Genomic DNA, 22462 nt, shown 5'->3' with positions numbered 1-22462 from the left:
ACATGAATTACCAGCTTTTCCAGTGTTCAAGCTCTTTTGGTTTTCCATCTTTATGCATTAGGGCTAGGCTGTTGCTTGAGATACAATGTCATTTGCCAATAACAGTGCAAACTCTTCTTAAAGGATGTGTTTTATATGTAAAGCGGTCACACTTTTATTTATTTATTTCAATTTATATCCTGCCCCCCCCAGAAAGCTCAGGATGGGTTACATGAGAACATACATAGTTTCATCAAACAGAGGGAAAATCAATCTACAAACAGACAGGAGGAGCTCATCATCAGCATACTAGAGGGAGTCAGCATGTAAGGGGCACACCGCAAGGGTCCAGGACTATGTGTAGAGTTCCAGCTCCAAATTGGCAGTCATCAGAAGAGGAAGGTTTTCACCGCTTTCCTGAAAACCATCATAGGATCCAGCGACCTTATCTGCATGGGCAACTGGAGAAGAAGTGGCTGTAGGAGTGCTTGTATGCTGTTTCCAGTTGGAGGGATCTTCTGGGGGAAATGCTGAGCTGTTTCTCGGTTTCGGAGTAGACAGAACATCTAGGTACATAGGGGTGCAAATTAGCAGATATGTAGCTAGGTGACTAGTGGTAGAGGATTTTATGGGCCAGTACGAGGCCCTTGAAGGCCTACCGCTTGCCGATGGGCAGTCAGTGAGCTGAGCGTAACGCATGCGAGATAGGGGTCACGGTTGCCAAGCTTCTTTAAGAGGCAGATTGCCACATTTTGTACCCGCTGTAGACGATTCAGATCTTCTTCCATGAGGCCATTAAACAGTGAACTGCTGAAGTCCATACATGAGAGTACATAGGAGTAAAAGAGCTGGATCTTCCGCAGTTGGATCTTCCGCAGTTGGCATATATAATAGAATGAGGTAGAGACTACCTGAGAGATGTGGATGGAGAGAGACAAGTGGCCATCCAATATTACACCAAGGCTGTGGACCTGGTCCTTTGCGGTCAGAGTTGTCGATTCCCAGGACAATGATGGGCAGGTGAAATGCGAGCTCTTTGTCCTGATCCAGAAGAGTTCAGTTTAGATGCATTGAGTTGGAGTTTGTTGTTTAGTCTTCCAATTCTTCATGTCAGTAAGGCAATTGTGTAGGTTGGTGTGTTGGGAGGCCTTACCCAGTGGAAGAAGTAGCTGGATGTTGTCCACGTATGAGTGAATCTTGATTTTGTATTTATAGGACATGTCAATAACTGGCTCTATATACAGGTTGAAGAGGAGCAGGAATAGTAAGGCTACTTGGGGAACTCCGTATTTTATGGGCTTGGGTTGTGACCTGTCAGAGTCGATCAGCACAGTCTGCATTCTCCGGTGCACTGCAGTGCATGAGGTTTACACATGTGCCCTGTAGCAGTGTGAGTGAGGGTCTGGCATAGTGCCTTGAAAACAAAGCTACACGGAGGTTTTAAAAGTGAAACAAAAAAAACATTTCATTTTTGAGCAAGGAAGGGGGTAACCCATTCCCTTCACAGAAAAAAATGAACACGAAAACCGGGTCCTTTTCTGTGGCCTGCTCTGGCAAGGCCATGGTGTGCACTAGTCTGGCTCTCATAAGGCAGCACAACCAGCTTGTCTCTTAACCAGAGTTAAAGCACTCTCCTTCAGTTTTCAGCATAGTTGGGCCCAGGCTTAGTCCTTATTTTGATTAGTACAGTTTCAGCAGGGTTCCAAGATAAACCTGGCCTACCTGAGCAGAGTTTCTGCAGCTAACACTTCTCTCTCCTCTGGGTCTCTCTGACTGATCTCTGGTGAGAGTTTTTATATTGCCTTGGTCAAATCCTCCCTGATCTGCTCCTGTTGAATCATCTCTTCCTTGCTCAGTGTTAACCTTTTAAGGTGGTTCTATAACTGTGAGGGAGTGCTATTAAGGGGGAATCTCCTATAGACTCCTTCACATGCACGCTATCAGGAAATGAGTGCACACTCATTAAAAATAGTGTACCCTTTTTCACACAGGGGTCTTTTACTATGAAAGGGGCTTAGCATGTCCTAATGCTAAGCCCTTTACCATGAGTGCATATCCATCCATGAAAGGTCTTTTTCTATTGTTTTATTTTTAGGTTGTGCGCTAATATTGTCATTAATAAGTGCTACTTCGTTAATTATTTTCAGTTGCCACATAACACCTCCTATTTCGAAGGACTCCCACATGAATCTTGCTTTATCCCTTTAGCACATATTAATATGAGTGTACTACCCGAATAGCGCTTTCATGCCCATTCTCCACCCCGGAACACCTTCTTCAAAAATAAATATTAAAAAAATAAAGAAATGCTACATGGTTAATGTGTGCTAATGGCATAACTAATGCAAAATGTGACATGTTTGCGTTAGGCTATTTTTTTCCCCCCCGCATTAAGCATGCCTTAGCATTTAACACAGATTAGTAATCCATTTGCCAATAAAAACAGTTTCATAATAATAATAACACAGATTAGTAAAATGATTTTTTTAGCTAATAAATGTGCTGTATATGTTGTTCTGGAATTAGTCTGAGTGAAGAAATATTTTCTCCAATTTATTTTAAATTTACTCTTTGGTAGTATCTTTCTCACTTTCATTTTTTGGGTGCCAGATGCTGCTACCTAGATAAATGCTTTTGAATATTGCCCCTCCAAAAGATCTGTGTTACAAAATATAGAACTGCTCATACATTCACATTCACAAACGTTTGTGCACGTCTAGCACAGCAAATTTCACCATTATCTTGCACGATGAAAACACAGTACATGTGGACGTTGTGCACATGTAACATGCAATCCTCCAATAACATCGGTTACTCGGGAAGGCCACCGAGGGCTGCATTAGAACGTGTGCCCAAGCAAACATTCATATCTTAACCTAAAAGAACAATTTTCCTAGCCAAAGTTGGCAAAGATCTTAATTTCAAGTAGCTTAAAATCACCTCATACTTAAACTGAAATTCTTACCTCTGACAACTAAATCTGCTGAAACCGAAGAGTTGTCAACGATTGTCTGGGCCGTGCAAGTGTACCTCCCGGCGTGCCTCAGCTGTGCATTTTTAATAAGCAGTTCTCCACTGGCTTCACTCTAAAAGCAGCAATCAATCACAATTAGTAAAATCTCCAGTGGCATTTTCCAGAAAGTATATTCTTTCCAGCAGTCGCACATAAAGGCTGTTAATCTTCAACAGAGCTGGTGTAAGAAGGTGGGGGAGGGCTTTAGGTGAACGTTTAGCTTTATACCCTTCTCAGTTAACTTTTGAGTCCCTAACCTGCAGCACCCCTCCCCCTTTCAAAGTTTTGATAGTTAAAACCAAGTCAATCATCACACAGACCTCCTTCAGAAAGGAAGAAGGTTGTGCTGTTGGTTATTTGAGCTTATGTGGCTGTCAGGACGTATTGTTTTGCATTGACTATAGCTGCTTGGAAAAAATGGCTACCCTAGGTGTCACCTAGTCTAGCTTAATGGTTGAGTTGGCCATGATCTTCGAGAATTCAATGAAAATGGTATTGTACAGCAGTAAACCTGCATGTGAGGAAGTCTTCTCCCCCTGAGGTCATCTGAATATTATTTGTCTTATTTTTATTTTATATTGTTTTCCCACTTTTTCAATTACCAACAATTATTCAAAGCAGCCTATAACAGATACAATAATTATTTATCTACAATATAGTTTATAAAATAAAATACAATGCAGTCTTAAGTCTCTTCTTATATATCTTCTGCTGCAGACCCCGTACCACTTTGTTCACATTCCTCTGAATGGCTTCAAGTATTTTTATGCCCTGGGAAGTATTGGAGGCTGTATCTTACCAAGGAGATAAAAAGGCCCAAAGCTGTTCAGAGAAAAGTGGCCACAATTGTATGGAGTCTGCACTTGAGGACATATGAGAAGAGACCTGAATGTGTACACTGGAGAAGAGGATATAACTATCACTTGGGGCCTGAAGAGTCTAAGAGGAAACCAATGTTAAGAGTACCGTGCTTTACAGATACAAAGGAGAATACTTTAGGAACCAGAAAAAGGTGATAAAGAATTGGCTAGCTAGGTTGCCATGCAGCTTATTTTGAGAAATTTGAAAAACTGGGATAGGCTGAACTACACATTTTGGTGGGAATCCATGTGTTATACTTATAAAATGGAACATTGCATGGCCATACAACAGGGACGTTTTAAGAATTTTATGAATGTTTGGGAGCCATTGGCTAAATACTGTAAAGAGGAATAATTAATTTAATTTTATTGTCAAGTAAACATACACATCCTGGGGGGGGGGGGGGTAAGGGAAGGAAATAGAATTGGAATTGATTCAAGGATTTTATGAATAATTTCATGAAGGTTTTATTATATTTGTTTATTAGCTGGGAGGGTGGGGGAAATTTCATTATGCAGTGGTATTTGTAAGTTTTGTTGCACTTATTATGTAATGTGCAAATATGTGAATCATTTACTGCACATTTGTAGTTTGAAAAATTAATGAAGAATTAAAAAAAAAAAAAAAGAATTGGCTAGTTAATGAAGTCAGTGAAGAGAAAATAGAAGCCTTCAGACTAGCAAGGGCTTTTTCACAAGTTTTGCAATACCTAACACAGGCACTCCCAGAAGAATATAATTACGAGGGAGGTGCTTACAAGTTACAAGTTCTCAGCCCAACCAAGAAGAGATTGACGTGGATATGATTCAATCAATAAGCTGAAACAATGTCAAAACATTGAATTTTGTTTCTGCAAATTGTCACTTAATAAAATAGGATAACACTCTTTTCAGCTACTGTGGCAAAATAACGCTCAGAATGTAAGAAGTTGATTGGTTGGGCTGAGAACCTTTCAATAGCCCCTTCTATTCCTCTTAGTTTGTTATTCACACATCTTGATTAGATCAAGCTAATTAAGACTATGAAAAAAGAGACCCCCTAGATTTTGTCATCGAACTTTATCATTGTCTAAAAGCAGAATTTAAGCAAATTTGGGGAATTTGTACCAAAATAAACATCAAGCGACACTTGCACAATTGACTGCCAGAAATCATTGCTTTCTTACTTTTTTCTACCAAGCAAAAGAGTCATTAGTGCAGTGACATTGTTTACACTAAGGAGGGTTTTCTGCGAGGATGGCACTCACTTCACATTATTTAATTTTGATGTTATATTTGATGTTGGTGAGTTTTATCCTGTGAAGATATTAGTTGAACTCAGGAAAAAAAAAAAATCAGAGTAAGTACTGTTCTATAAACGGCTCTCCGAGATGCAAGGTGCCTTGTTTTCAAAACATTTTTTGCATATGTACTGAAAATTTGACTAAATAGGGTCATAGTAACTCATGGTATGAGGTAAAATGTGAAGGTTTCCCTTTTTTCCAATCCCCATTTAGAAAGTCTCTAATCTATGGTCACCAAATTACAACGTAAGGTAAAACTGTTCTCTTTTATGATAGAATAAATGGTTGGCTGTTTAATACACTCAAACCTAGTCATGATGTCATTATCTCAAAAGGCTGACTTATGTTTATTTTTATGCATCAATTTTACAAGTAATGTACTCAAAAAAAAAGTCATGATAGCGCAATTTGTAGCTTTTTATGAGCATATGGTATGATGCTATAATTTATTTCAAAACTGTCTGAGAGGGGAAGAGGGGGTAGGCTGATCAAAACATTTTCAGAAAAGAAAATATGAATTTAGCTTTCATGTTCAATATTTTCTGTACTTCTTATTTCATGGGGCAGGCTTGGTTGTCTTGAATAAAGCATCAGAAGTTTTCCATACCTCAAAAGAACTAGGTTCTTTAGTGTCCAACAATAAACCTTACCAAGCAAATATGGAATAAGACATCAGCAATTTTTGCCACAAATTAGATATGAACAAACTTTCAGTGGAAACCTCAGCTTCCCTCAGCATAAGGAAATTTGATTCACTAACTGGAACATGTGATAGGAAAGCTAAAAGCTGTTCCAAAGCATGCGTGTGGTTCACCATCTATGAATGTCCTTAGCTTTAAACAAAAGCCTTCCACTATATAAACCCTCTAGTTTTTATATAAAGAACACCAAATCAAGTTGATTATAAGAATAGAGTTCTATACTGCAAACAAACAAGTTAACTTTATTCTCTAACTTTTTACATGTTGACTTATGCCTTCCATTAATAGAAACTTTTAAGTTTCAAGAACAGTATTTTTCAACAGATCAAATTGAGGCCTGGTATTGTGGCCTGGATTGACCACTGTTGGAAACAGGAAACTGGGATAGATGAACCATTGGTCAGACCCGGTATGAGCTGTTCTTATGTTTTCAATAGTTACTCACCTAATTTTAATCTGAATCTCCTTCTCTACTTAAATGTTTCTTATCTATTAACTCTTCTACAAAATCTGTTAATGGTTCCACCTCTCCAAATTATTAGCACTACATGAACAACAAACTTCTCCGTCACAGCCCCATCTCTTTGGAACTCATTACCCCCGGAACTACAGGATAAACCCATGCTAGATCGTTTCAGAGGAAAACTAAAAACGTTTCTTTTTATAGATGCATTCAACCTCTAATGCACTTACCTTATGAAACATCTTCATTTCTGCTTTGGTTATCAGATGGGATCTCCCTTCCTTTTGTATTTCCCCTATATGGCTCTCTTTCCTATTTTATAATGTAATTCTTTACCTGTATGTTTTACCCCCACTTTTACTAAGGTGCGCTATGCCATTTAGCGCACAATAAATATTAGCACGCACTAATCACGCGCTAAACGCTAATGCATACATGTTATCCTATGGACGCATTAGCGGCTAGCGCACATGTTGATTTAGCATGCGCTAAACGCGTGCTAAAACGTTTAGCGCACCTTAGTTAAAGAGGGCCTTAATGTATGTTACCTTATTTTATTATGTACAAACCGCTTAGAAGACTGATAGGTGGTATGCAGATTTGTATTAAACTTGAAACTTCTTCTTGGTACTTGAGATTCTCTCATTAAAATTTCCTCCTGACTCCTTTAACTAAAATATTCAGCTAGAAGTGACTCATCACTCAGCTTTCTGTGTACAAACCATCAAGTTTTTATCCCTTTCTAAATTTTGGGTATGCACATTTGTCCCTTAGCTCTTGATGAATTGAGTTCCATAAGGGAGTAACCCTTATGGAACTCAATTCATCAAGAGCTAATGGACAAATGTGCATACCCAAAATTTAGAAAGGGATAAAAAACTTGGTGGTTTGTTTTAGCTTACCATGAAACTTAAGAGTGCCTAGGCACTTCTGATGCTTATATTACTAGCCGCTGATGGTGGGGTGGCTACTGTACTTGGTCATTCTTTTCATAAGTGCATAAGAACAGCCAGGGCAGGATTAACCAATAGGCCAAGTAGGCACGTGCCTAGGGCCCAAAATGGTCAGGGGGGCCAGATGAAGGAGGGCATCAACATTGTTTTCCAAATGGCGATGGGCCACTCCAGCATCAATCAGCAACGCAGCCCCCTCCCAATCAGCAACCATCGACGGAAAGTAAGACATGCAAGCAACGCGGGTAAGAAAGGCAACGGGAACTGTAATTTTGCAAGTGGTGCTGCTTGCCCAAAGCTTCCCTCTGACACAGCTTCCTGTTTCCGCCTGGGCACACGGTGGGGTGGGGCGGGGCAGGGGACCCATTGAACTTGTGTGCCTAGGGGCCCTCAACGAATTAATCCTGCCCTGAGAACAGCCATACCGGATCAGACTGATGGTTCGCCTGCTTCTAACAGTGGCCAATCCAGGTCACAAGTACCAAGCAGAATTGCAAAGAGTACGAAGATTCCAAGCTACTAATCTCAGGGATAAAGCAGTGGCTTTCCCTATGTCTGTCTTAACAGCAGATTAAAAAGGGTTTGGATAATGTCCTAAAAGCCATTATTAAGATGGACTTGAGAAAATCCACTGCTTATTTCTAGAATAAGCAGCATGAAATCTGTTTTACTCTTTTGGAATCTTGCCAAGTACTTGTGACCTGGATTTGCCACTGTTGGAAACAGGATACTGGCCTTGATGGGTCTTCAGTCTGCCTTAGTATAGCACATTTATTCATTCAGTTTTCTATACTGAGCTCAGAACGGTTTACATGAATTTATTCAGGTACTCAAGTAATGTACCTGGGGCAATGGGGGGATTAAGGCCCAAATTCTGTAACCAGCGCCTAAAGTTAGGCACCTATTTCGGAGGCGTCCAACTACATTGGTGCCTATCTAAATTGAATAAGAAGTCCAAATAAGCTTTTTAATCAGCACTGATTGAAACATAGGCGCCAAACAAGAAAGCGCGATTCTGTAACAAGGCGCCTCTAAAAATTAAGGCGGCCTTCAAAAAAATAGGCGCTATGCATGTTGGGCATGGGCGTGGCTACGTGTTAGGCGCCTTCTTACAGAATCACTGCTCTTAAGCGTGCTTAAGCACACTCATGGGTGCCTAACTTTTAGTTGTGCCTAGAGCTGGCCTATTTAATGGTCGCCTCCAAAATAGGTGCCGCTCAGCGTGATTCACTATACAGCACCCAATTTTACTTGAATCGCGCTGAACAGTGCCTATATCGATGCCTAACTTTTGGGCGCTTCTTATAGAATTTGCCCTTAAGTGACTTGCCCAGGGTCACAAGGAACAGCACGGGTTTGAACCCACAACCCCAGAGTGCTGAGGCTGTAGCTTTAACCACTGTGCCCCACTCTCCTCTTTTCCTCCAGGTACTTTGGTAGTACTCTGAGGTTGCCTGTAAAGGCTGTGGCAGCCATTTTGTAAAGGCAGTCACTAGAGGCAAGCATAAGTGGGGTTTCTTCCTGCCCCCTTCTTCCACTGGCGAGGTGGTTGTCCTAAATTAGGGATGGGGGTGGATGGGAGGTGGTATGGACCTGCTGGAGGTAGGGAGATCTTATTTCATCAGGGATGGATTGGAAGGGGGGCTATGTAGTTCATCAGAGGGGTGGGAGAAGGATTAGAGGGAAACTAGACAATTGTTTTTAATGCATGTCCCATGCTGACATTTGAGCGCAGGAGAAATGCGCGCCACCGCTTCCGCCGCTTTGAGGCTTTCAGTTTTACACTGTGAGGGGGGTTTGGGGGGGACCCCCCGACTACATTTAGAACTGCTCGTGCTTCCATTGGGGGTGTTTGGTGGGGAACCCCCCATTACAGTGAAAACTCCCATTTTCCTTCCGGTTTTCGGTCTTTGGGAGTTTTCGGTGTAGTGGTAGGGTTTCCCCCACACCCCTCTCTCCCAATGGGAGCGCAAGGACTTTAAGTGTGGTGTGTGTGTGTGTGTGTGGGGGGGGGGGGTTCCCTCCCACCACCCCTTTAGAGAGCAAAAGGGAAGGCCTCAAAGCAGCGGAAGTGGTGGTGCTCATTTGTCTTGCACGCAAATGTCAGCGCACCATTGTCCTATGAGCATCGGGAGCAGCGTAGTTCCCGGCGCTAAAACCTCCTAGCACAGTTTAATAAAAGGAGGCCTATGTATTGTTAATAAGATTATATTGTGTATATATGAAAAATGAATGGAAAAATGAATGGAAAAAATTGTATTATAATTAGTACTATTATGGGGTCTGGGTCTGGGGCAAAGATTGTGGTCCTCTCCAAAACATAAAAACGTTCCGCTGCCTATGCATGGAAATTAGTTATACTGCCAGACAAACCCAGCAGGTCCTTCATCAAAAGAAACAATTTGACACAAAGGCCCTGAGTCTATAAATGGCGCCTGGATTGGTGGTGCCTAGCCAATTTTCCACCCAAAACCTAAATTGTTTAATTGGCTTAATTGGTGTAATAATTGAAAACACCATTTAAAGCCATTTCAAAAAAATTAAAAATCAAACTGCCCTCCTAAACTTATTGACACCATGATTGTGACAGCTCTTATGCACATTTTGAAAAATTGGAAGTCACCCACACTACTAGACTACACCTTTTGGTGGAACTCCTTGAGCATGTACCACAAATTCGAATCATATGCATATGAAAAGAACACGATATCTCGTTTATCTGCAAATTTGGTGCGAAATAAATCACCTTGGTCATTCTTAGATTCATATGTTCATTCTGCCTTGTAGACACTTCTGCCTCTCTCTCTTTCTTTATCTCTCTTTTTTCTTTTTTATTTCAATTCATCTTCTCTGCTTTTCTATCCTTTCTATTTCTTTTCTTAGCAGTTTCAAATACTCTGAATTCTTCTTACTAATCTACTATATGCAAATAACAGCAATTATGGTTTCTTTTGTTTCTACATCACTATTTCTTATTCAATTTTTATGTATTTGAACTGCTTTCTGTATATTACTTATAATATTCAATAAAATTAATGAACAAAAAAAAAATAAAATTAAAAAACAATTAATTTAAGTTTTACGTGGAAATTGACATAGCACCTACCTGAGCCTACCCGAAAAGTGGATATGGTTAGGGGCGGAGTTTGGGTGTGGAATGACTTACTGCTGATGCGGTAGGCGTTTGTGTTAGGCACCGGTAAATTAGGCCAGAGAAACCCAGTGCCTAATGTTAGGCGCGATTCTATAAATGGCATAAGAACATAAGAATAGCCTTGCTGGGTCAGACCAATGGTCCATCGAGCCCAGTAGCCCGTTCTCACGGTGGCCAATCCAGGTCACTAGTACCTGGCCAAAACCCAAAGAGCAGCAACATTCCATGCTACCGATCCAGGGCAAGCAGTGGCTTCCCCCGTGTCTTTCTCAATAACAGACTATGGACTTTTCCTCCAGGAACTTTCTTAAAACCAGCTACACCAGTGGTCTCAAACTCAAACCCTTTGCAGGGCCACATTTTGGATTTGTAGGTACTTGGAGGGATTCAGAAAAAATAGTTAATGTCTTATTAAAGAAATGACAATAAATAGAATTGCTCCACTTGTTAGGCTGAGAGCATTATCCCAACGGAAGAAAAAGCCTCAGGTTTGTTCTGGCAGAGAATAAACGCTCAAACCTCCTCCACCCACATCATCAGCAAAAAAAACTTCTGTAGAGAATATACAATTGCCACTATGCTAATCTTAATGTGGGACTGAGCACCAGCGAGCAAACATTTCAAACTGTGAAGACAGGGGGAGTCTAGGAGCCCTGAAGAAACGGTCTAATACCATGAAACGTTGGCTATTAATTAAGACGCCACTTAAAATCCTACAACGCAGTTGTCAGTGTTGCTAGTCAACATCTCAATCCTACATTAAGATTAGCATAGTGGCAACTGTATATTCTTTACGGAAGTTTTTTTTGCCGATGATGTGGGTGGAGGAGGTTTGAGCATTTATTCTCTGCCAGTACAAACCTGAGGCTTTTTCTTCCGTTGGGATAACACTCTCAGCCTAACAAGTGGAGCAATTCTATTTATTGTTATTTATTTACCCACTTCCACTATTTTATATTTATTAGTAATACAATTTTGCATGAGGTAAAACTCTTTATAGTTTATAAATCTTTCCTTTTGGCTAAGTCTTAATAATAATATTGTCATTTATAGCTAAAGAGACATATGATAAGGAAACTGTTTTATTTTACTTTTGTGATTATAATAAAAATACCGAAGGCCTCAAAATAGTACCTGGTGGGCCACAATTGGCCATGAGCTTGAGACCACTGAGCTACACTATCCACCAGGGCAGGATTAACGATTACGCCAAGTAGGCATGTGACTTGGGCCTGAAGAGTTCAGGTGGGCTCGGAATACTGTCTGCTTCGATGACGTCAGTGTACCTGCTTCCGGGCCCAGTTCCAGACATCTGAACGTTGCCTTCTTCATTATTCAGTGCAGCTGAACTTGCAGTTTTCAAAAGGCCATGGGCAGCGGTTCCTACACTGCTCATGGCTGACTCTGAAGCCTTTCCTCTGACACAAGCTCAGCTGCACTGAATAATAAAGAAGGATGGAGAAGGTGCTGCTTGGACTTCTGGAGCTGGGCCCATAAGTACACTGTTAGAGGAGGGGGTACATGGGGGGGGGGGCCCAGTGTACTTGGATGCCTAGCGCCCACCAATGAATTAATCCTGCCCTGCTATCCACTCTTACCACAACCTCTGGCAATGTGTTCCATTCTGTGAATGTGTTCCAGAGCTTAATATTCTCTGAGTGAAATTTTTTTTTCCCTCCCATTGGTTTTAATAGTATTTCTCTGTAACTTCATTGAGTGTCGTGTCCCCTAGTCGTTGTAATTTTTGATGGAGTGAAAAATCGATCCACTTGTACCCGTTCTACTCCACTCAGGATTTTATAGACTTCAATCATATCTCCCCTCAGCCGTCTCTTTTCTAAGCTGAAGATCCCTAACCTTTTTAGTCTTTCCTCATACAAGAGGAGTTCCATCCCCTTTATCATATTGATCGCTCTTCTTTGAACCTTTTCTAGCACCACTATATCTTTCTTGAGATAAGGAGACCAGAAATGAGCGCAATACTACAGATAAGGTCGCTCCATAGAGTGAAACAGGGGCATTATAACATTCTTAGTCTTGTTAACCATCCCTTTTAAAATAATTCCTAGCATCCTGTTTGCTTTTTTGGACGCCACCGCACACTGGGCAGAAGCTTTCATTGTATTGTCTACGATGACACCTAGATCCTTTTCTTGGGTGCCTTCATTTGATTGAAATTATGAATTTTGGTGCCGTTTATACTATAGAATCAGGCCCAAAGGGCTGAATTCAGTAAATGAAGCTGAAAAATAGGTGTCGGAAAAAGTCAGTGGTTAGTGTTTTCACTCCAGAATGAGCGCCCCTTAAAGAGAAGAGCCTAGTAATAGACTTGCGCCAACTGAAGCCTGGTGTAAATCCTGGTGAGCGAGATGGGTTCAGATCCCTGCAATTTTTTGTAACATTGCACACACATTTGAGAATGCCCGTGGCCTGCCTGAATCACTCCCATGTCCATGTCCCCTTTTGGGTTGCGGTTGCGCATTACGGAATTTGAGAGTGTAGTGTTATAAAACAGCATGCAGCCAGATGCATGCACAACCCTTGATACCAATTATCAATAATTGATTGTTACCACCCAATTATTGATGTTATTTGGCTTATTAATTATGTTGAGTGCACATCCCAGGAGTGAGCAAAAATGTGGGTGTCCAAATTTGAGAAAAGTTTATAGAATTCTGGGGCAAGTGCAGCGTTATAAGGAACAATTTATTTGTTGCTAATGGATCATTTATGTTTCTATGTGCCCATAGAAGAACATCATGTAATAAGTGTGCTGCAAGTTGCAGGATGGTACATTATAGAAAGTCAGAAGTTATTATTTCTGCTTTAATTCAAAATAAATTGTTATGTTAAGATGCCACCTAGTGGCCTTAAGAAATGTCAGGGGAAACTAATGAAAATCATTTGAGCTAGATTTACTAAAGTGTATCAGTATTACACAGTAACACATTTAATTTACTACAGGTCCTTTCTATGCAGTGGGACCTAATTACTAATAATGCGCATTAAGGGCATTAGTGCGTGCTAAAGGAGTAATAAACTTTAGTAAATGCACTATAGGACCACCGACACTAAAAAGAACCCCGAATCCCAATGGAATCCCTCACTCTGACTTGAGCAGTACAGCCTTTCCATCCTCTTTGTACCCACGAAACCAGCAGGAAAATTTTCCCATTCCCGGACCCATCAGCAGTGTAACCACCACCACCACCACTACCACCATCATCAGGCAAGTAAGTTTACCCAGTGCTTCAATTGTTCCTGAAGGTGAACTTTTCACTTCAACACCTACTTTGACTTTTCAAAAGCATGCACATGCTGCTCGGGGGTAATTTTCAGAGTAAAATTAGGAGCATGAATTTGTTTTAAAAATGCAATTGGGTACACAGGATGAGAAGTGCATGCATACCTTTTTTTAAAATTGATAATGAACTATTACTTTATTATTAATTTTTTTAAAGGTAATCTTTGTTTTCATCCTCACTGATTACTTGGTAGAATATGTGTATCTTGTCTCTATCTCTATATTTCCTGTCTTCAATGGAGTTCCTTTCTGTAATCAATTGTTGCATTGTAAACCGCTTAGGTCAGTAAAATGCTGGAGCGGTATATCAAATCTTAATAAACATAAACATACCTTTGACAGATGCACGCAGCTAAAAAAAAACTTCCCACATACAGTCCAAAAGTTTTGTTTTATCATTTCACTGCATTGGGATTTTGAGGGGCTGCTGAAAAGTTCCCAGCCCAATGAAGATGAGAATGATGTGAAGCCATGAAACTTACAAGTTATTCCACACTTTTTTTTAACAACTTTCGTTTCATTTATTATTTGCTGCCTTTTTGAAGGAATAATAATAATAATTTATTTATATGCCGCCATGCCAGGGAGGTTCTAAGCGGCTCACAGCATGAAAAATAATACATACATTTCAATTAAAAAAAAATCTTGATAAAATACAAAAGATAATACATACATTTCAATAAAATTGATCAAGATGGAAGTGCCTACATTTCAGTAGAATTGATAAAAAAAGAAAGTGCAGACCATGTGAGTAAAAACGTGAGGATGAAATGCAAACATGGTTAAAAATTAAGAGAAAAAACATTCAGATACCAGCCTGTTAAATAATTGAGTCTTTAGTAATTTCCTAAAATCTAAGTAAGAAGAAGCTTCTAATATCATTTTTCCGAGCCATATATTCCATTTGGCGGCCTGAAAAGAAAAGGTTTTCTCAAGGAACTTTTTATAATGGTAGGATTTTATGGAAGGATATATAAATAACTGCGTTCTTCGTGTGTTTTTACTAGAATGACTCCAAAAAAAATGAGGAAGTAGATAACTTGGTGACAGACCAAGAGCTACTTTATAACAGATGCAAGAAAACTTAAACAGTACTCTAGAATCTTCTACCGGCAACCAATACAGTTGGTGATAGAAAGGGGTGATATGCTCCCATTTTTTTTAAACCAAAAATGAGGCGCACTATAAGCAAGAGTAAAAAGACCGGGCCTTTTTCCCTGTTCCAGCACAGTGAAGGGGAAGGGAGATCGAGTCGTCCCCCTTCACTGCACCGGAGGAGCAACGCGTTCGGCGGTTTGCCCCGCCCCCAGCAGCCACTTAGGCACCTGGCCTGCTTTTCCAGCCCTCTTAAGGGTTTTGCAGACCGGGCCTTTTTCCCTGTTCCAGCACAGTGAAGGGGAAGGGAGATCGAGTCGTCCCCCTTCACTGCACCGGAGGAGCAACGCGTTCGGCGGTTTGCCCCGCCCCCAGCAGCCACTTAGGCACCTGGCCTGCTTTTCCAGCCCTCTTAAGGGCTTTGCAGACCGGGCCTTTTTCCCTGTTCCAGCACAGTGAAGGGGAAGGGAGATCGAGTCGTCCCCCTTCACTGCACCGGAGGAGCAACGCGTTCGGCGGTTTGCCCCGCCCCCAGCAGCCACTTAGGCACCTGGCCTGCTTTTCCAGCCCTCTTAAGGGCTTTGCAGACCGGGCCTTTTTCCCTGTTCCAGCACAGTGAAGGGGAAGGGAGATCGAGTCGTCCCCCCTCACTGCACCGGAGGAGCAACGCGTTCGGCGGTTTGCCCCGCCCCCAGCAGCCACTTAGGCACCTGGCCTGCTTTTCCAGCCCTCTTAAGGGCTTTGCAGACCGGGCCTGTTTCCCTGTTCCAGCACAGTGAAGGGGAAGGGAGATCCCGTGACCAGCGAGGGACAGATCGGGTGAAATCTGGACTGCCCACGGCGCGTAGCCATTTTGCAGGGCCATCTCAGCCGACGGAGATTCGAGGAGAGGAGAGCGTGCGAGCTCCGCTCCGCCCCTCTCCCGTGACTAGCGAGGGACAGATCGGGTGAAATCTGGACTGCCCACGGCGCGCAGCCATTTTGCAGGGCCATCTCAGCCGACGGAGATTCGAGGAGAGGAGAGCGTGCGAGCTCCGCTCCGCCCCTCTCCCGTGACCAGCGAGGGACAGATCGGGTGAAATCTGGACTGCCCACGGCGCGCAGCCATTTTGCAGGGCCATCTCAGCCGACGGAGATTCGAGGAGAGGAGAGCGTGCGAGCTCCGCTCCGCCCCTCTCCCGTGACCAGCGAGGGACAGATCGGGTGAAATTTGGACTGCCCACGGCGCGCAGCCGTTCGGCGCGCCGACGAAGGCGCACGACAAAGGCGCATGCGCCTTAGGGAGCACCTTCGTGAAGCGGCAGTAGTGAAGCAAACTAGAAACAAGCAGCTCACCAGCTCCCCTAAATAGGATAAAGCAATAGCTAAGAGATAATCCTTTCAATCAGATCACTCACATCGTTTATTTAGCAACCAACACCCCAGCAACCCTACTCACCAACAATGGCAACCCGCCTTCCTAAAACCCTGCTTGTCCTTCTGTTGCTCGCCCTCCTCATATCCAACTGGAAAACAGCAGGCTTCCATACTTACTCCATCCCAATCATTACAACAGACCTCAGGCAAACTCCACCAGCCAGGAAACTCCACTCCTTCAGAACTCTGACACCATGTCCTAATTCCAGCCTAGAAAGCATCCCAACATTCTGGGGTAAACGACCTCCGCCAAAACCCAAGATAAACAGCCATAAACACTTGACACCCCCAAGAATCTTCCTCAACTCAATCAGTTCACAACTCTCCTTCACAAATTTCACACCAATAAAATGTGCTTACATGAACATAAGATCAATCAATCCAAAGGTGGAATTAATCAAAGATTGGCTAATCAAAGATCATCTAGGATGCCTATTCCTAGCTGAAACCTGGATCACTTCAGACTCCGACCCAAGCATAATAGATCTCTGCCCAAAAGGATATAAATTAGAGCTTGTCTGTCGAGAAAACAAACGAGGGGGAGGGTTAGCCATCATAGTAAAAAAACAACTTTAACTTAAAAGTCCTAGCCAAGAACTCATCCCCTCACCTGGACCTTCTAGCATGTCAACTCTCCGATAACACTCTCTCTGGAAACCTGACCTGCATTCTATGCTATGTCACACCAGGGAAATGGTCCACATCAAAACAAGAACTCGAAGAATTCATTCTCCAGAATTCACTAACTTCCACCCACAACTTACTCCTCGGAGACTTAAATCTCCATCTAGAAGACCACTCCTCCAAACAAGTAGAGGGAATACTCTCATATCTCGATACCCTATCCTATCAGATACTTAACCCCGAACCCACACACGAAAAAGGCCACCAACTGGACATTGCAGCATTCACGACCCATAATCTTGACACTCAAAACATACACACATCCAACGGTATATGGCACCCCTCCCTCTGGTCAGACCACTACAAATACACTTTCACCATAAACTGGGCTCAAAACAACCACAAACCCGCACCCCAAAAAATCCACATCAACACATGACAGAAAATCAATCCTACTACATTTTGGGAGAAGGTAGATCCAGCATTCGACCAAATCAACCCCAAAGAATTTGTAACTCACTGGCGTACCATTAGCGAAGCTACTTTGAACGAGCTAGCACCAATAAAAACAAAAAACAAAATCTGTAGACCTTCAGACAAATGGTTCGACGCTGAACTTCTCCATTTAAAAAGACAATGCAGACACCTCGAAAGAATATGGAAAAAACAGAAACAAGACCAAACAAAAGTAGCATGGAGAATCCAAATCAAACAATATAACATCAAACTAAAGGAAAAAAGGAAAGCATACTATTCCAAACTAATAGGCACTGAAAACCCAGACTCAAAAATACTCTTCAATATTGTAAGAAAACTCACAGACACCAAACCTTTCCTAGCTACTCAAGGAAACCAATCTCCTTCAGCTCACCAATTAGCAGACTACTTCAAGCACAAAATCACCAATATCAGATCCACATTCAACAATTCATTAACCCTCCTCGATGAGATTATAACAACACCAACAATAGATGAAGCCTTAGTAGCTGACAGAACGTGGACTAACTTCCCCAAAATACAATGGAACGACATGACTCGACTATACAACAAATATAGTAAAACTTCTTGTGACCTAAACAGCTGCCCATCGTACCTGCTAACAACCGCATCCATCAAGTTCAAAGCTAACCTCATGAACTGGCTACAATCCACGCTCACAGATGGTCACTTCCCACCAGAACTAGGCGAGATTATTATCACCCCCATACCGAAAGATCCCAAAGCTCCAAACAATAATCCAGCCAACCACAGACCCATCGCTTCAATCCCATTATATATCAAACTACAAGAAGGTCTTGTAGCACAATACCTCACCAACTACTTAGAAGACCACAACATACTACACCCATCACAATCAGGTTTCAGAAAAAACCACAGCACAGAGACACTACTTGTATCTCTAATGGATATAGCCCACCAACACCTCAGCAAAGGGAACAGGATACTACTTATCCAACTAGATCTTTCAGCAGCTTTCGACCTAGTGGATCACAACATACTACTCCAGATACTAGACGCCATAGGGATCACAGGTTTGGTACTCAACTGGTTCCAAGGCTTTCTAAAAACTAGAACTTATAAAGTAAAGACAAAAGACCACATATCTGACCCTTGGTCAAACCCCTGTGGAGTACCACAAGGATCTCCATTATCACCCATACTTTTCAACCTCTACGTATCCTCACTGGGCACCACTCTAGACTCCCTAAATATAGTCTCATTCAGCTACGCAGACGACATAACAATCCTTCTCCCCTTCAATACCCAAGACCCCAACTCATCAGGACGACTGAAAATAACTCTGGAAACGGTAGAAACATGGATGACCAACCACAAACTGAAACTGAACACGGATAAAACCAAATTCCTGCTGCTAGAAAAAGACAAAGAACCTACCTTAACTGATCTGACGACAAATGCAATCACATACCCAATACAGCCAGCACTCAAAATCCTGGGAGTAACAATAGACAGGAGATGCACAATGCAGACTCATACTAACAAAACCATCCAAAAAGCCTTCTACACCATGCGCAACCTGCGAAAAATAAGAAAATTCTTTGACAAAATTCAATACAGGATCTTAGTCCAATCACTTGTACTAGGACTTGTAGACTACTGCAACAGCCTTTATCTACCCTGCCCCGCTTACATGACCAAACAATTACAGACAGTACAGAACACAGCACTCAGACTTATCTACTCGCTAGGAAAATACGATCACATCACTAATGCCTATCTCGACTCACACTGGCTACCGATACAAGCAAGAACTCAATTCAAACTATACTGTTTATTATTCAAAGCACTAAACGGAACAGCACCTCTCTACCTAAACAGCCGCCTAACCCGAAACCTCTCAACTAGAGTAAGGAGAACCCAGACTCCATTCACCTACCCCTCACTCAAAGGCACAAAATGCAAAAAGCTATATGACAACCTACTTGCTACACAGGCCGCGAAAATTGACCCCACCATATCCAAGCTGCTGACCACAACTACGGACTACAAAGCGTTTCGAAAAGATATAAAAACCATACTATTCAAAAAACACATCCCAATATTATAATCTACCATCATCTTCTCTCCCTTCATAACCTACTGCAACTCACAACCAACTGCAACTTCGTCCCCATAGGCAACATCTAATCTAGCTGCATCGGGCGTAAAGCCAATTCATATCTAGAAACACAGTCTCCCCAAATACCGAAAAAATCAGATATAGCCACCTAGGAACAGACGATTTTTTGGTAACATAAGATTATGCGTTGTAATATTATGTAAAGTAACATAAGGTTATGCGTTGTAATATAACATAAGGTTATGCTTTGTAATATCATGTAATGTAAGTTATGCAATGTACTGGAATAATAAGGTAAAATAACATAAAATAACTCTACGTAAAGTCTTGTAAAGTTATGTAAGATAAATTATGTAAGATAAATTATGTAAACTTAATGCAAGTTATGCAAGCACGGTAAGGATAATGTAAAGTAACACAAAGTAACTCCACGTAAAGTTATGTAAAGTTATGTACGTAAAGTTATGTAAAGTTATGTACGAAAAGTTAAGTAAAGTTAGGTTTGCAAAGTTTGTAAAGTTATACAAATAATTGTATTGTCATCGCCTGGAAATGTCCAGCCATCTTCTAATGTAATCCGCTTAGAACCGCAAGGCACAAGCGGAATAGAAATCACTAATGTAATGTAATGTAATGTAAATATAGACATAAAGGATTACAGCAATAAAAATATTCAAATAAAAATACAAGGTTTGGCACAGTATGCTAAATTACAATGTCAACACAAAACACGATAAAAAAAAGTTTAATAGACAGCACTGGATGTTAGCAAAGATGGAACATTTAGATAGATAAGGCAGAGGTTTTGTAAAAATGTGAAAACTTTTTTTATGACTTGTAATATTCATGTTACGATGATATTTTAATTGATTGCTTTTTATTTTCCTGTAGATTTTATGGCCTCTTTGAATGTAAATCGCCTTGAACCTTTTTGGTATAGTATGATTATTAAATTGTCGATTAGATTAGAGAAGAAAATAAGGGGCTAATTTAAAGAAAGTTGCATGATCTCCTCTCATGGTTTTCAATATCACTTCTATGCTGACAACTCCCAGATCTACTTCTCCACGCCGGATATCTCTACGGGAGTTCAGGTCCGAATTTCAGCCTGCCTGTCCGACATTGCAGCTTGGATGTCTCGCCGCCATCTCAAACTGAATATGGCTAAAACTGAACTCCTTATCTTTCCACCTAAACTCACCTCCCCCCTCCCACCGTTCTCTATTTCGGTGGATAACGCTATCCTCCTCCCTGTCTCATCAGCTTGCAACCTTGGAGTGATCTTTGACACCTCTCTCTCCTCTGCTTTGATCCAACAGACCGCCAAATCCTGTCGCTTCCTCCTCTACAATATTACCAAAATCCATCCTCTCTGAACATACGACCAAAACCCTTGTCCATGCTTTTGTCACCTCACGCTTAGACTACTGCATTGTACTTCTCTCGGGCCTCCCATGTGCCCACCTCTCACCTCTTCAATCCGTTCAAAATGCTGCTGTGCAACTCATATTCCGTGAGAGCCACTATTCTCACGTTACCCCTCTCTTCAAGTCGCTTCATTGGCTCCCCGTCCATCTCCGAATACAGTTTAAACTCCTCTTGCTGACTTACAAGTGCGCTCACTCTGAATCCCCCAATATCTCTCTTCACTTACCTCCCCCTATGCTACTCCCCGTGATCTCTATTCGTCGAGCAAGCCTCACTTATCTGTACCCTTCTCTTCCACTGCCAACTCCAGACTCCGTCCCTTCTTTCATGCAGCACCATATGCCTGGAACAGGCTGCCTGAATCAATGCGTCGTGTTCCCTCCCTGGCAGCGTTCAAATAAAAGCTAAAAGCTAAAAGCCCACTTTTTTGAATCTGTTTTCAACTCCTAACTCCCACACACTGCTGTCAGATCCCTAGACCCACTGTATCATTTCCTCTGCCATAATCTCCCCAACCCCGAAATGTCCAGTCTAAATTAGATTGTAAGCTCTTCTGAGCAGGGACCGCCTATTGTATGTTAAAATGTATAGCGCTGTGTACACCTTTCAGCGCTTTAGAAATAATAAATAGTAGTAGTGGTAGTAGTCAGCTAGGGTAGGAGTGAAGAAACATGTGTGGTTTGTGCTACACCTTGTGTGTCTGTATGTGACTAGCAAGTTGGTTACTCCTTGCATTAAAGGCCTTCGTTAAATGGATTCAACATCTCCAGCTACTGCAACCAGATTATTTAAGCCACAGGATTCATCGGTTCATATCAAAAGATTACCCACAAAACAGTTTATTTGCTGGATCAAAGTGACCATGGTAAGTTACTGTGGGCACTTGAAATAACCAGTATCCAGCTCCATTATCCTACTGTGGTAAACCATGAACCTGGACACTAAATCTGCAGGAAGTTTGGATTGGCAAATAGACAGCATTCAATGCAATACCTAAATGCAAAACATATGCTGTTTTATATTTGGCCCTATAGCGTGCTTCATCTCATTTGGGCTTCCATTTCATTCCAAACCAGTTTTAACTGCACTATCCTGCAACTACACAGGAGCTTTTCTTTGTTACATAACCCTGTTGTGAGGTTTTGTCACCAGCCTGTGAGAGGATGTCTTCCAGAACACCTCAAAGGGGTGAACCTTTGTCCTCTTTCCAGCATGTTCCACCTGACTGGTCTGGCAACTCTTGTTCTGTTTCTCATTACCACTTCTTCTCAGGAACAATCTTGTTCCTGTCTGCACAGTCTGTACATGTTCTATCTGGTAAGAAACATGGCGGTTTGATGTGATCCATCTAAAAAAGGTAGAGTAAGAAGCCTGAGTAAACCGCCTCGAACATCACGCCTGAGTAAACCGCCTCGAACCATTACGGCTTTGGCGGTATATAAGAATAAAATTATTATTAAGGATTTAATCAAGCACTTTTAAAGGAGAGGTCCAAAATGGCAGCAGTTGGTGAAATGCTGTTTTTATTATAATGCTTGTGTATTCTTACCATTTTCTTCATTGTTTTCTTTGCTGGTTGCAGAAGGACTTTTACTACACCAAGCTTCT

General features: G+C 41.7%; 1 protein-coding gene across 1 annotated transcript in view; it reads right to left on the bottom strand.

Moving 5' to 3' along the window:
- Window positions 1-22462, bottom strand: part of CNTN1 (contactin 1) — a 222781-nt gene that overhangs the window by 70768 nt on the left and 129551 nt on the right. The window contains exon 13 of the mRNA XM_033959145.1: window positions 2945-3065. Within this exon, the coding sequence (XP_033815036.1) occupies window positions 2945-3065 (121 nt within the window). The remainder of the gene's footprint in view (window positions 1-2944; window positions 3066-22462) is intronic.

The sequence above is a fragment of the Geotrypetes seraphini genome, chromosome 9, assembly GCF_902459505.1.
Source record: "Geotrypetes seraphini chromosome 9, aGeoSer1.1, whole genome shotgun sequence".
Classification (NCBI taxonomy): domain Eukaryota; kingdom Metazoa; phylum Chordata; class Amphibia; order Gymnophiona; family Dermophiidae; genus Geotrypetes; species Geotrypetes seraphini.
This window is presented reverse-complemented; position numbering and strand designations above follow the sequence as displayed.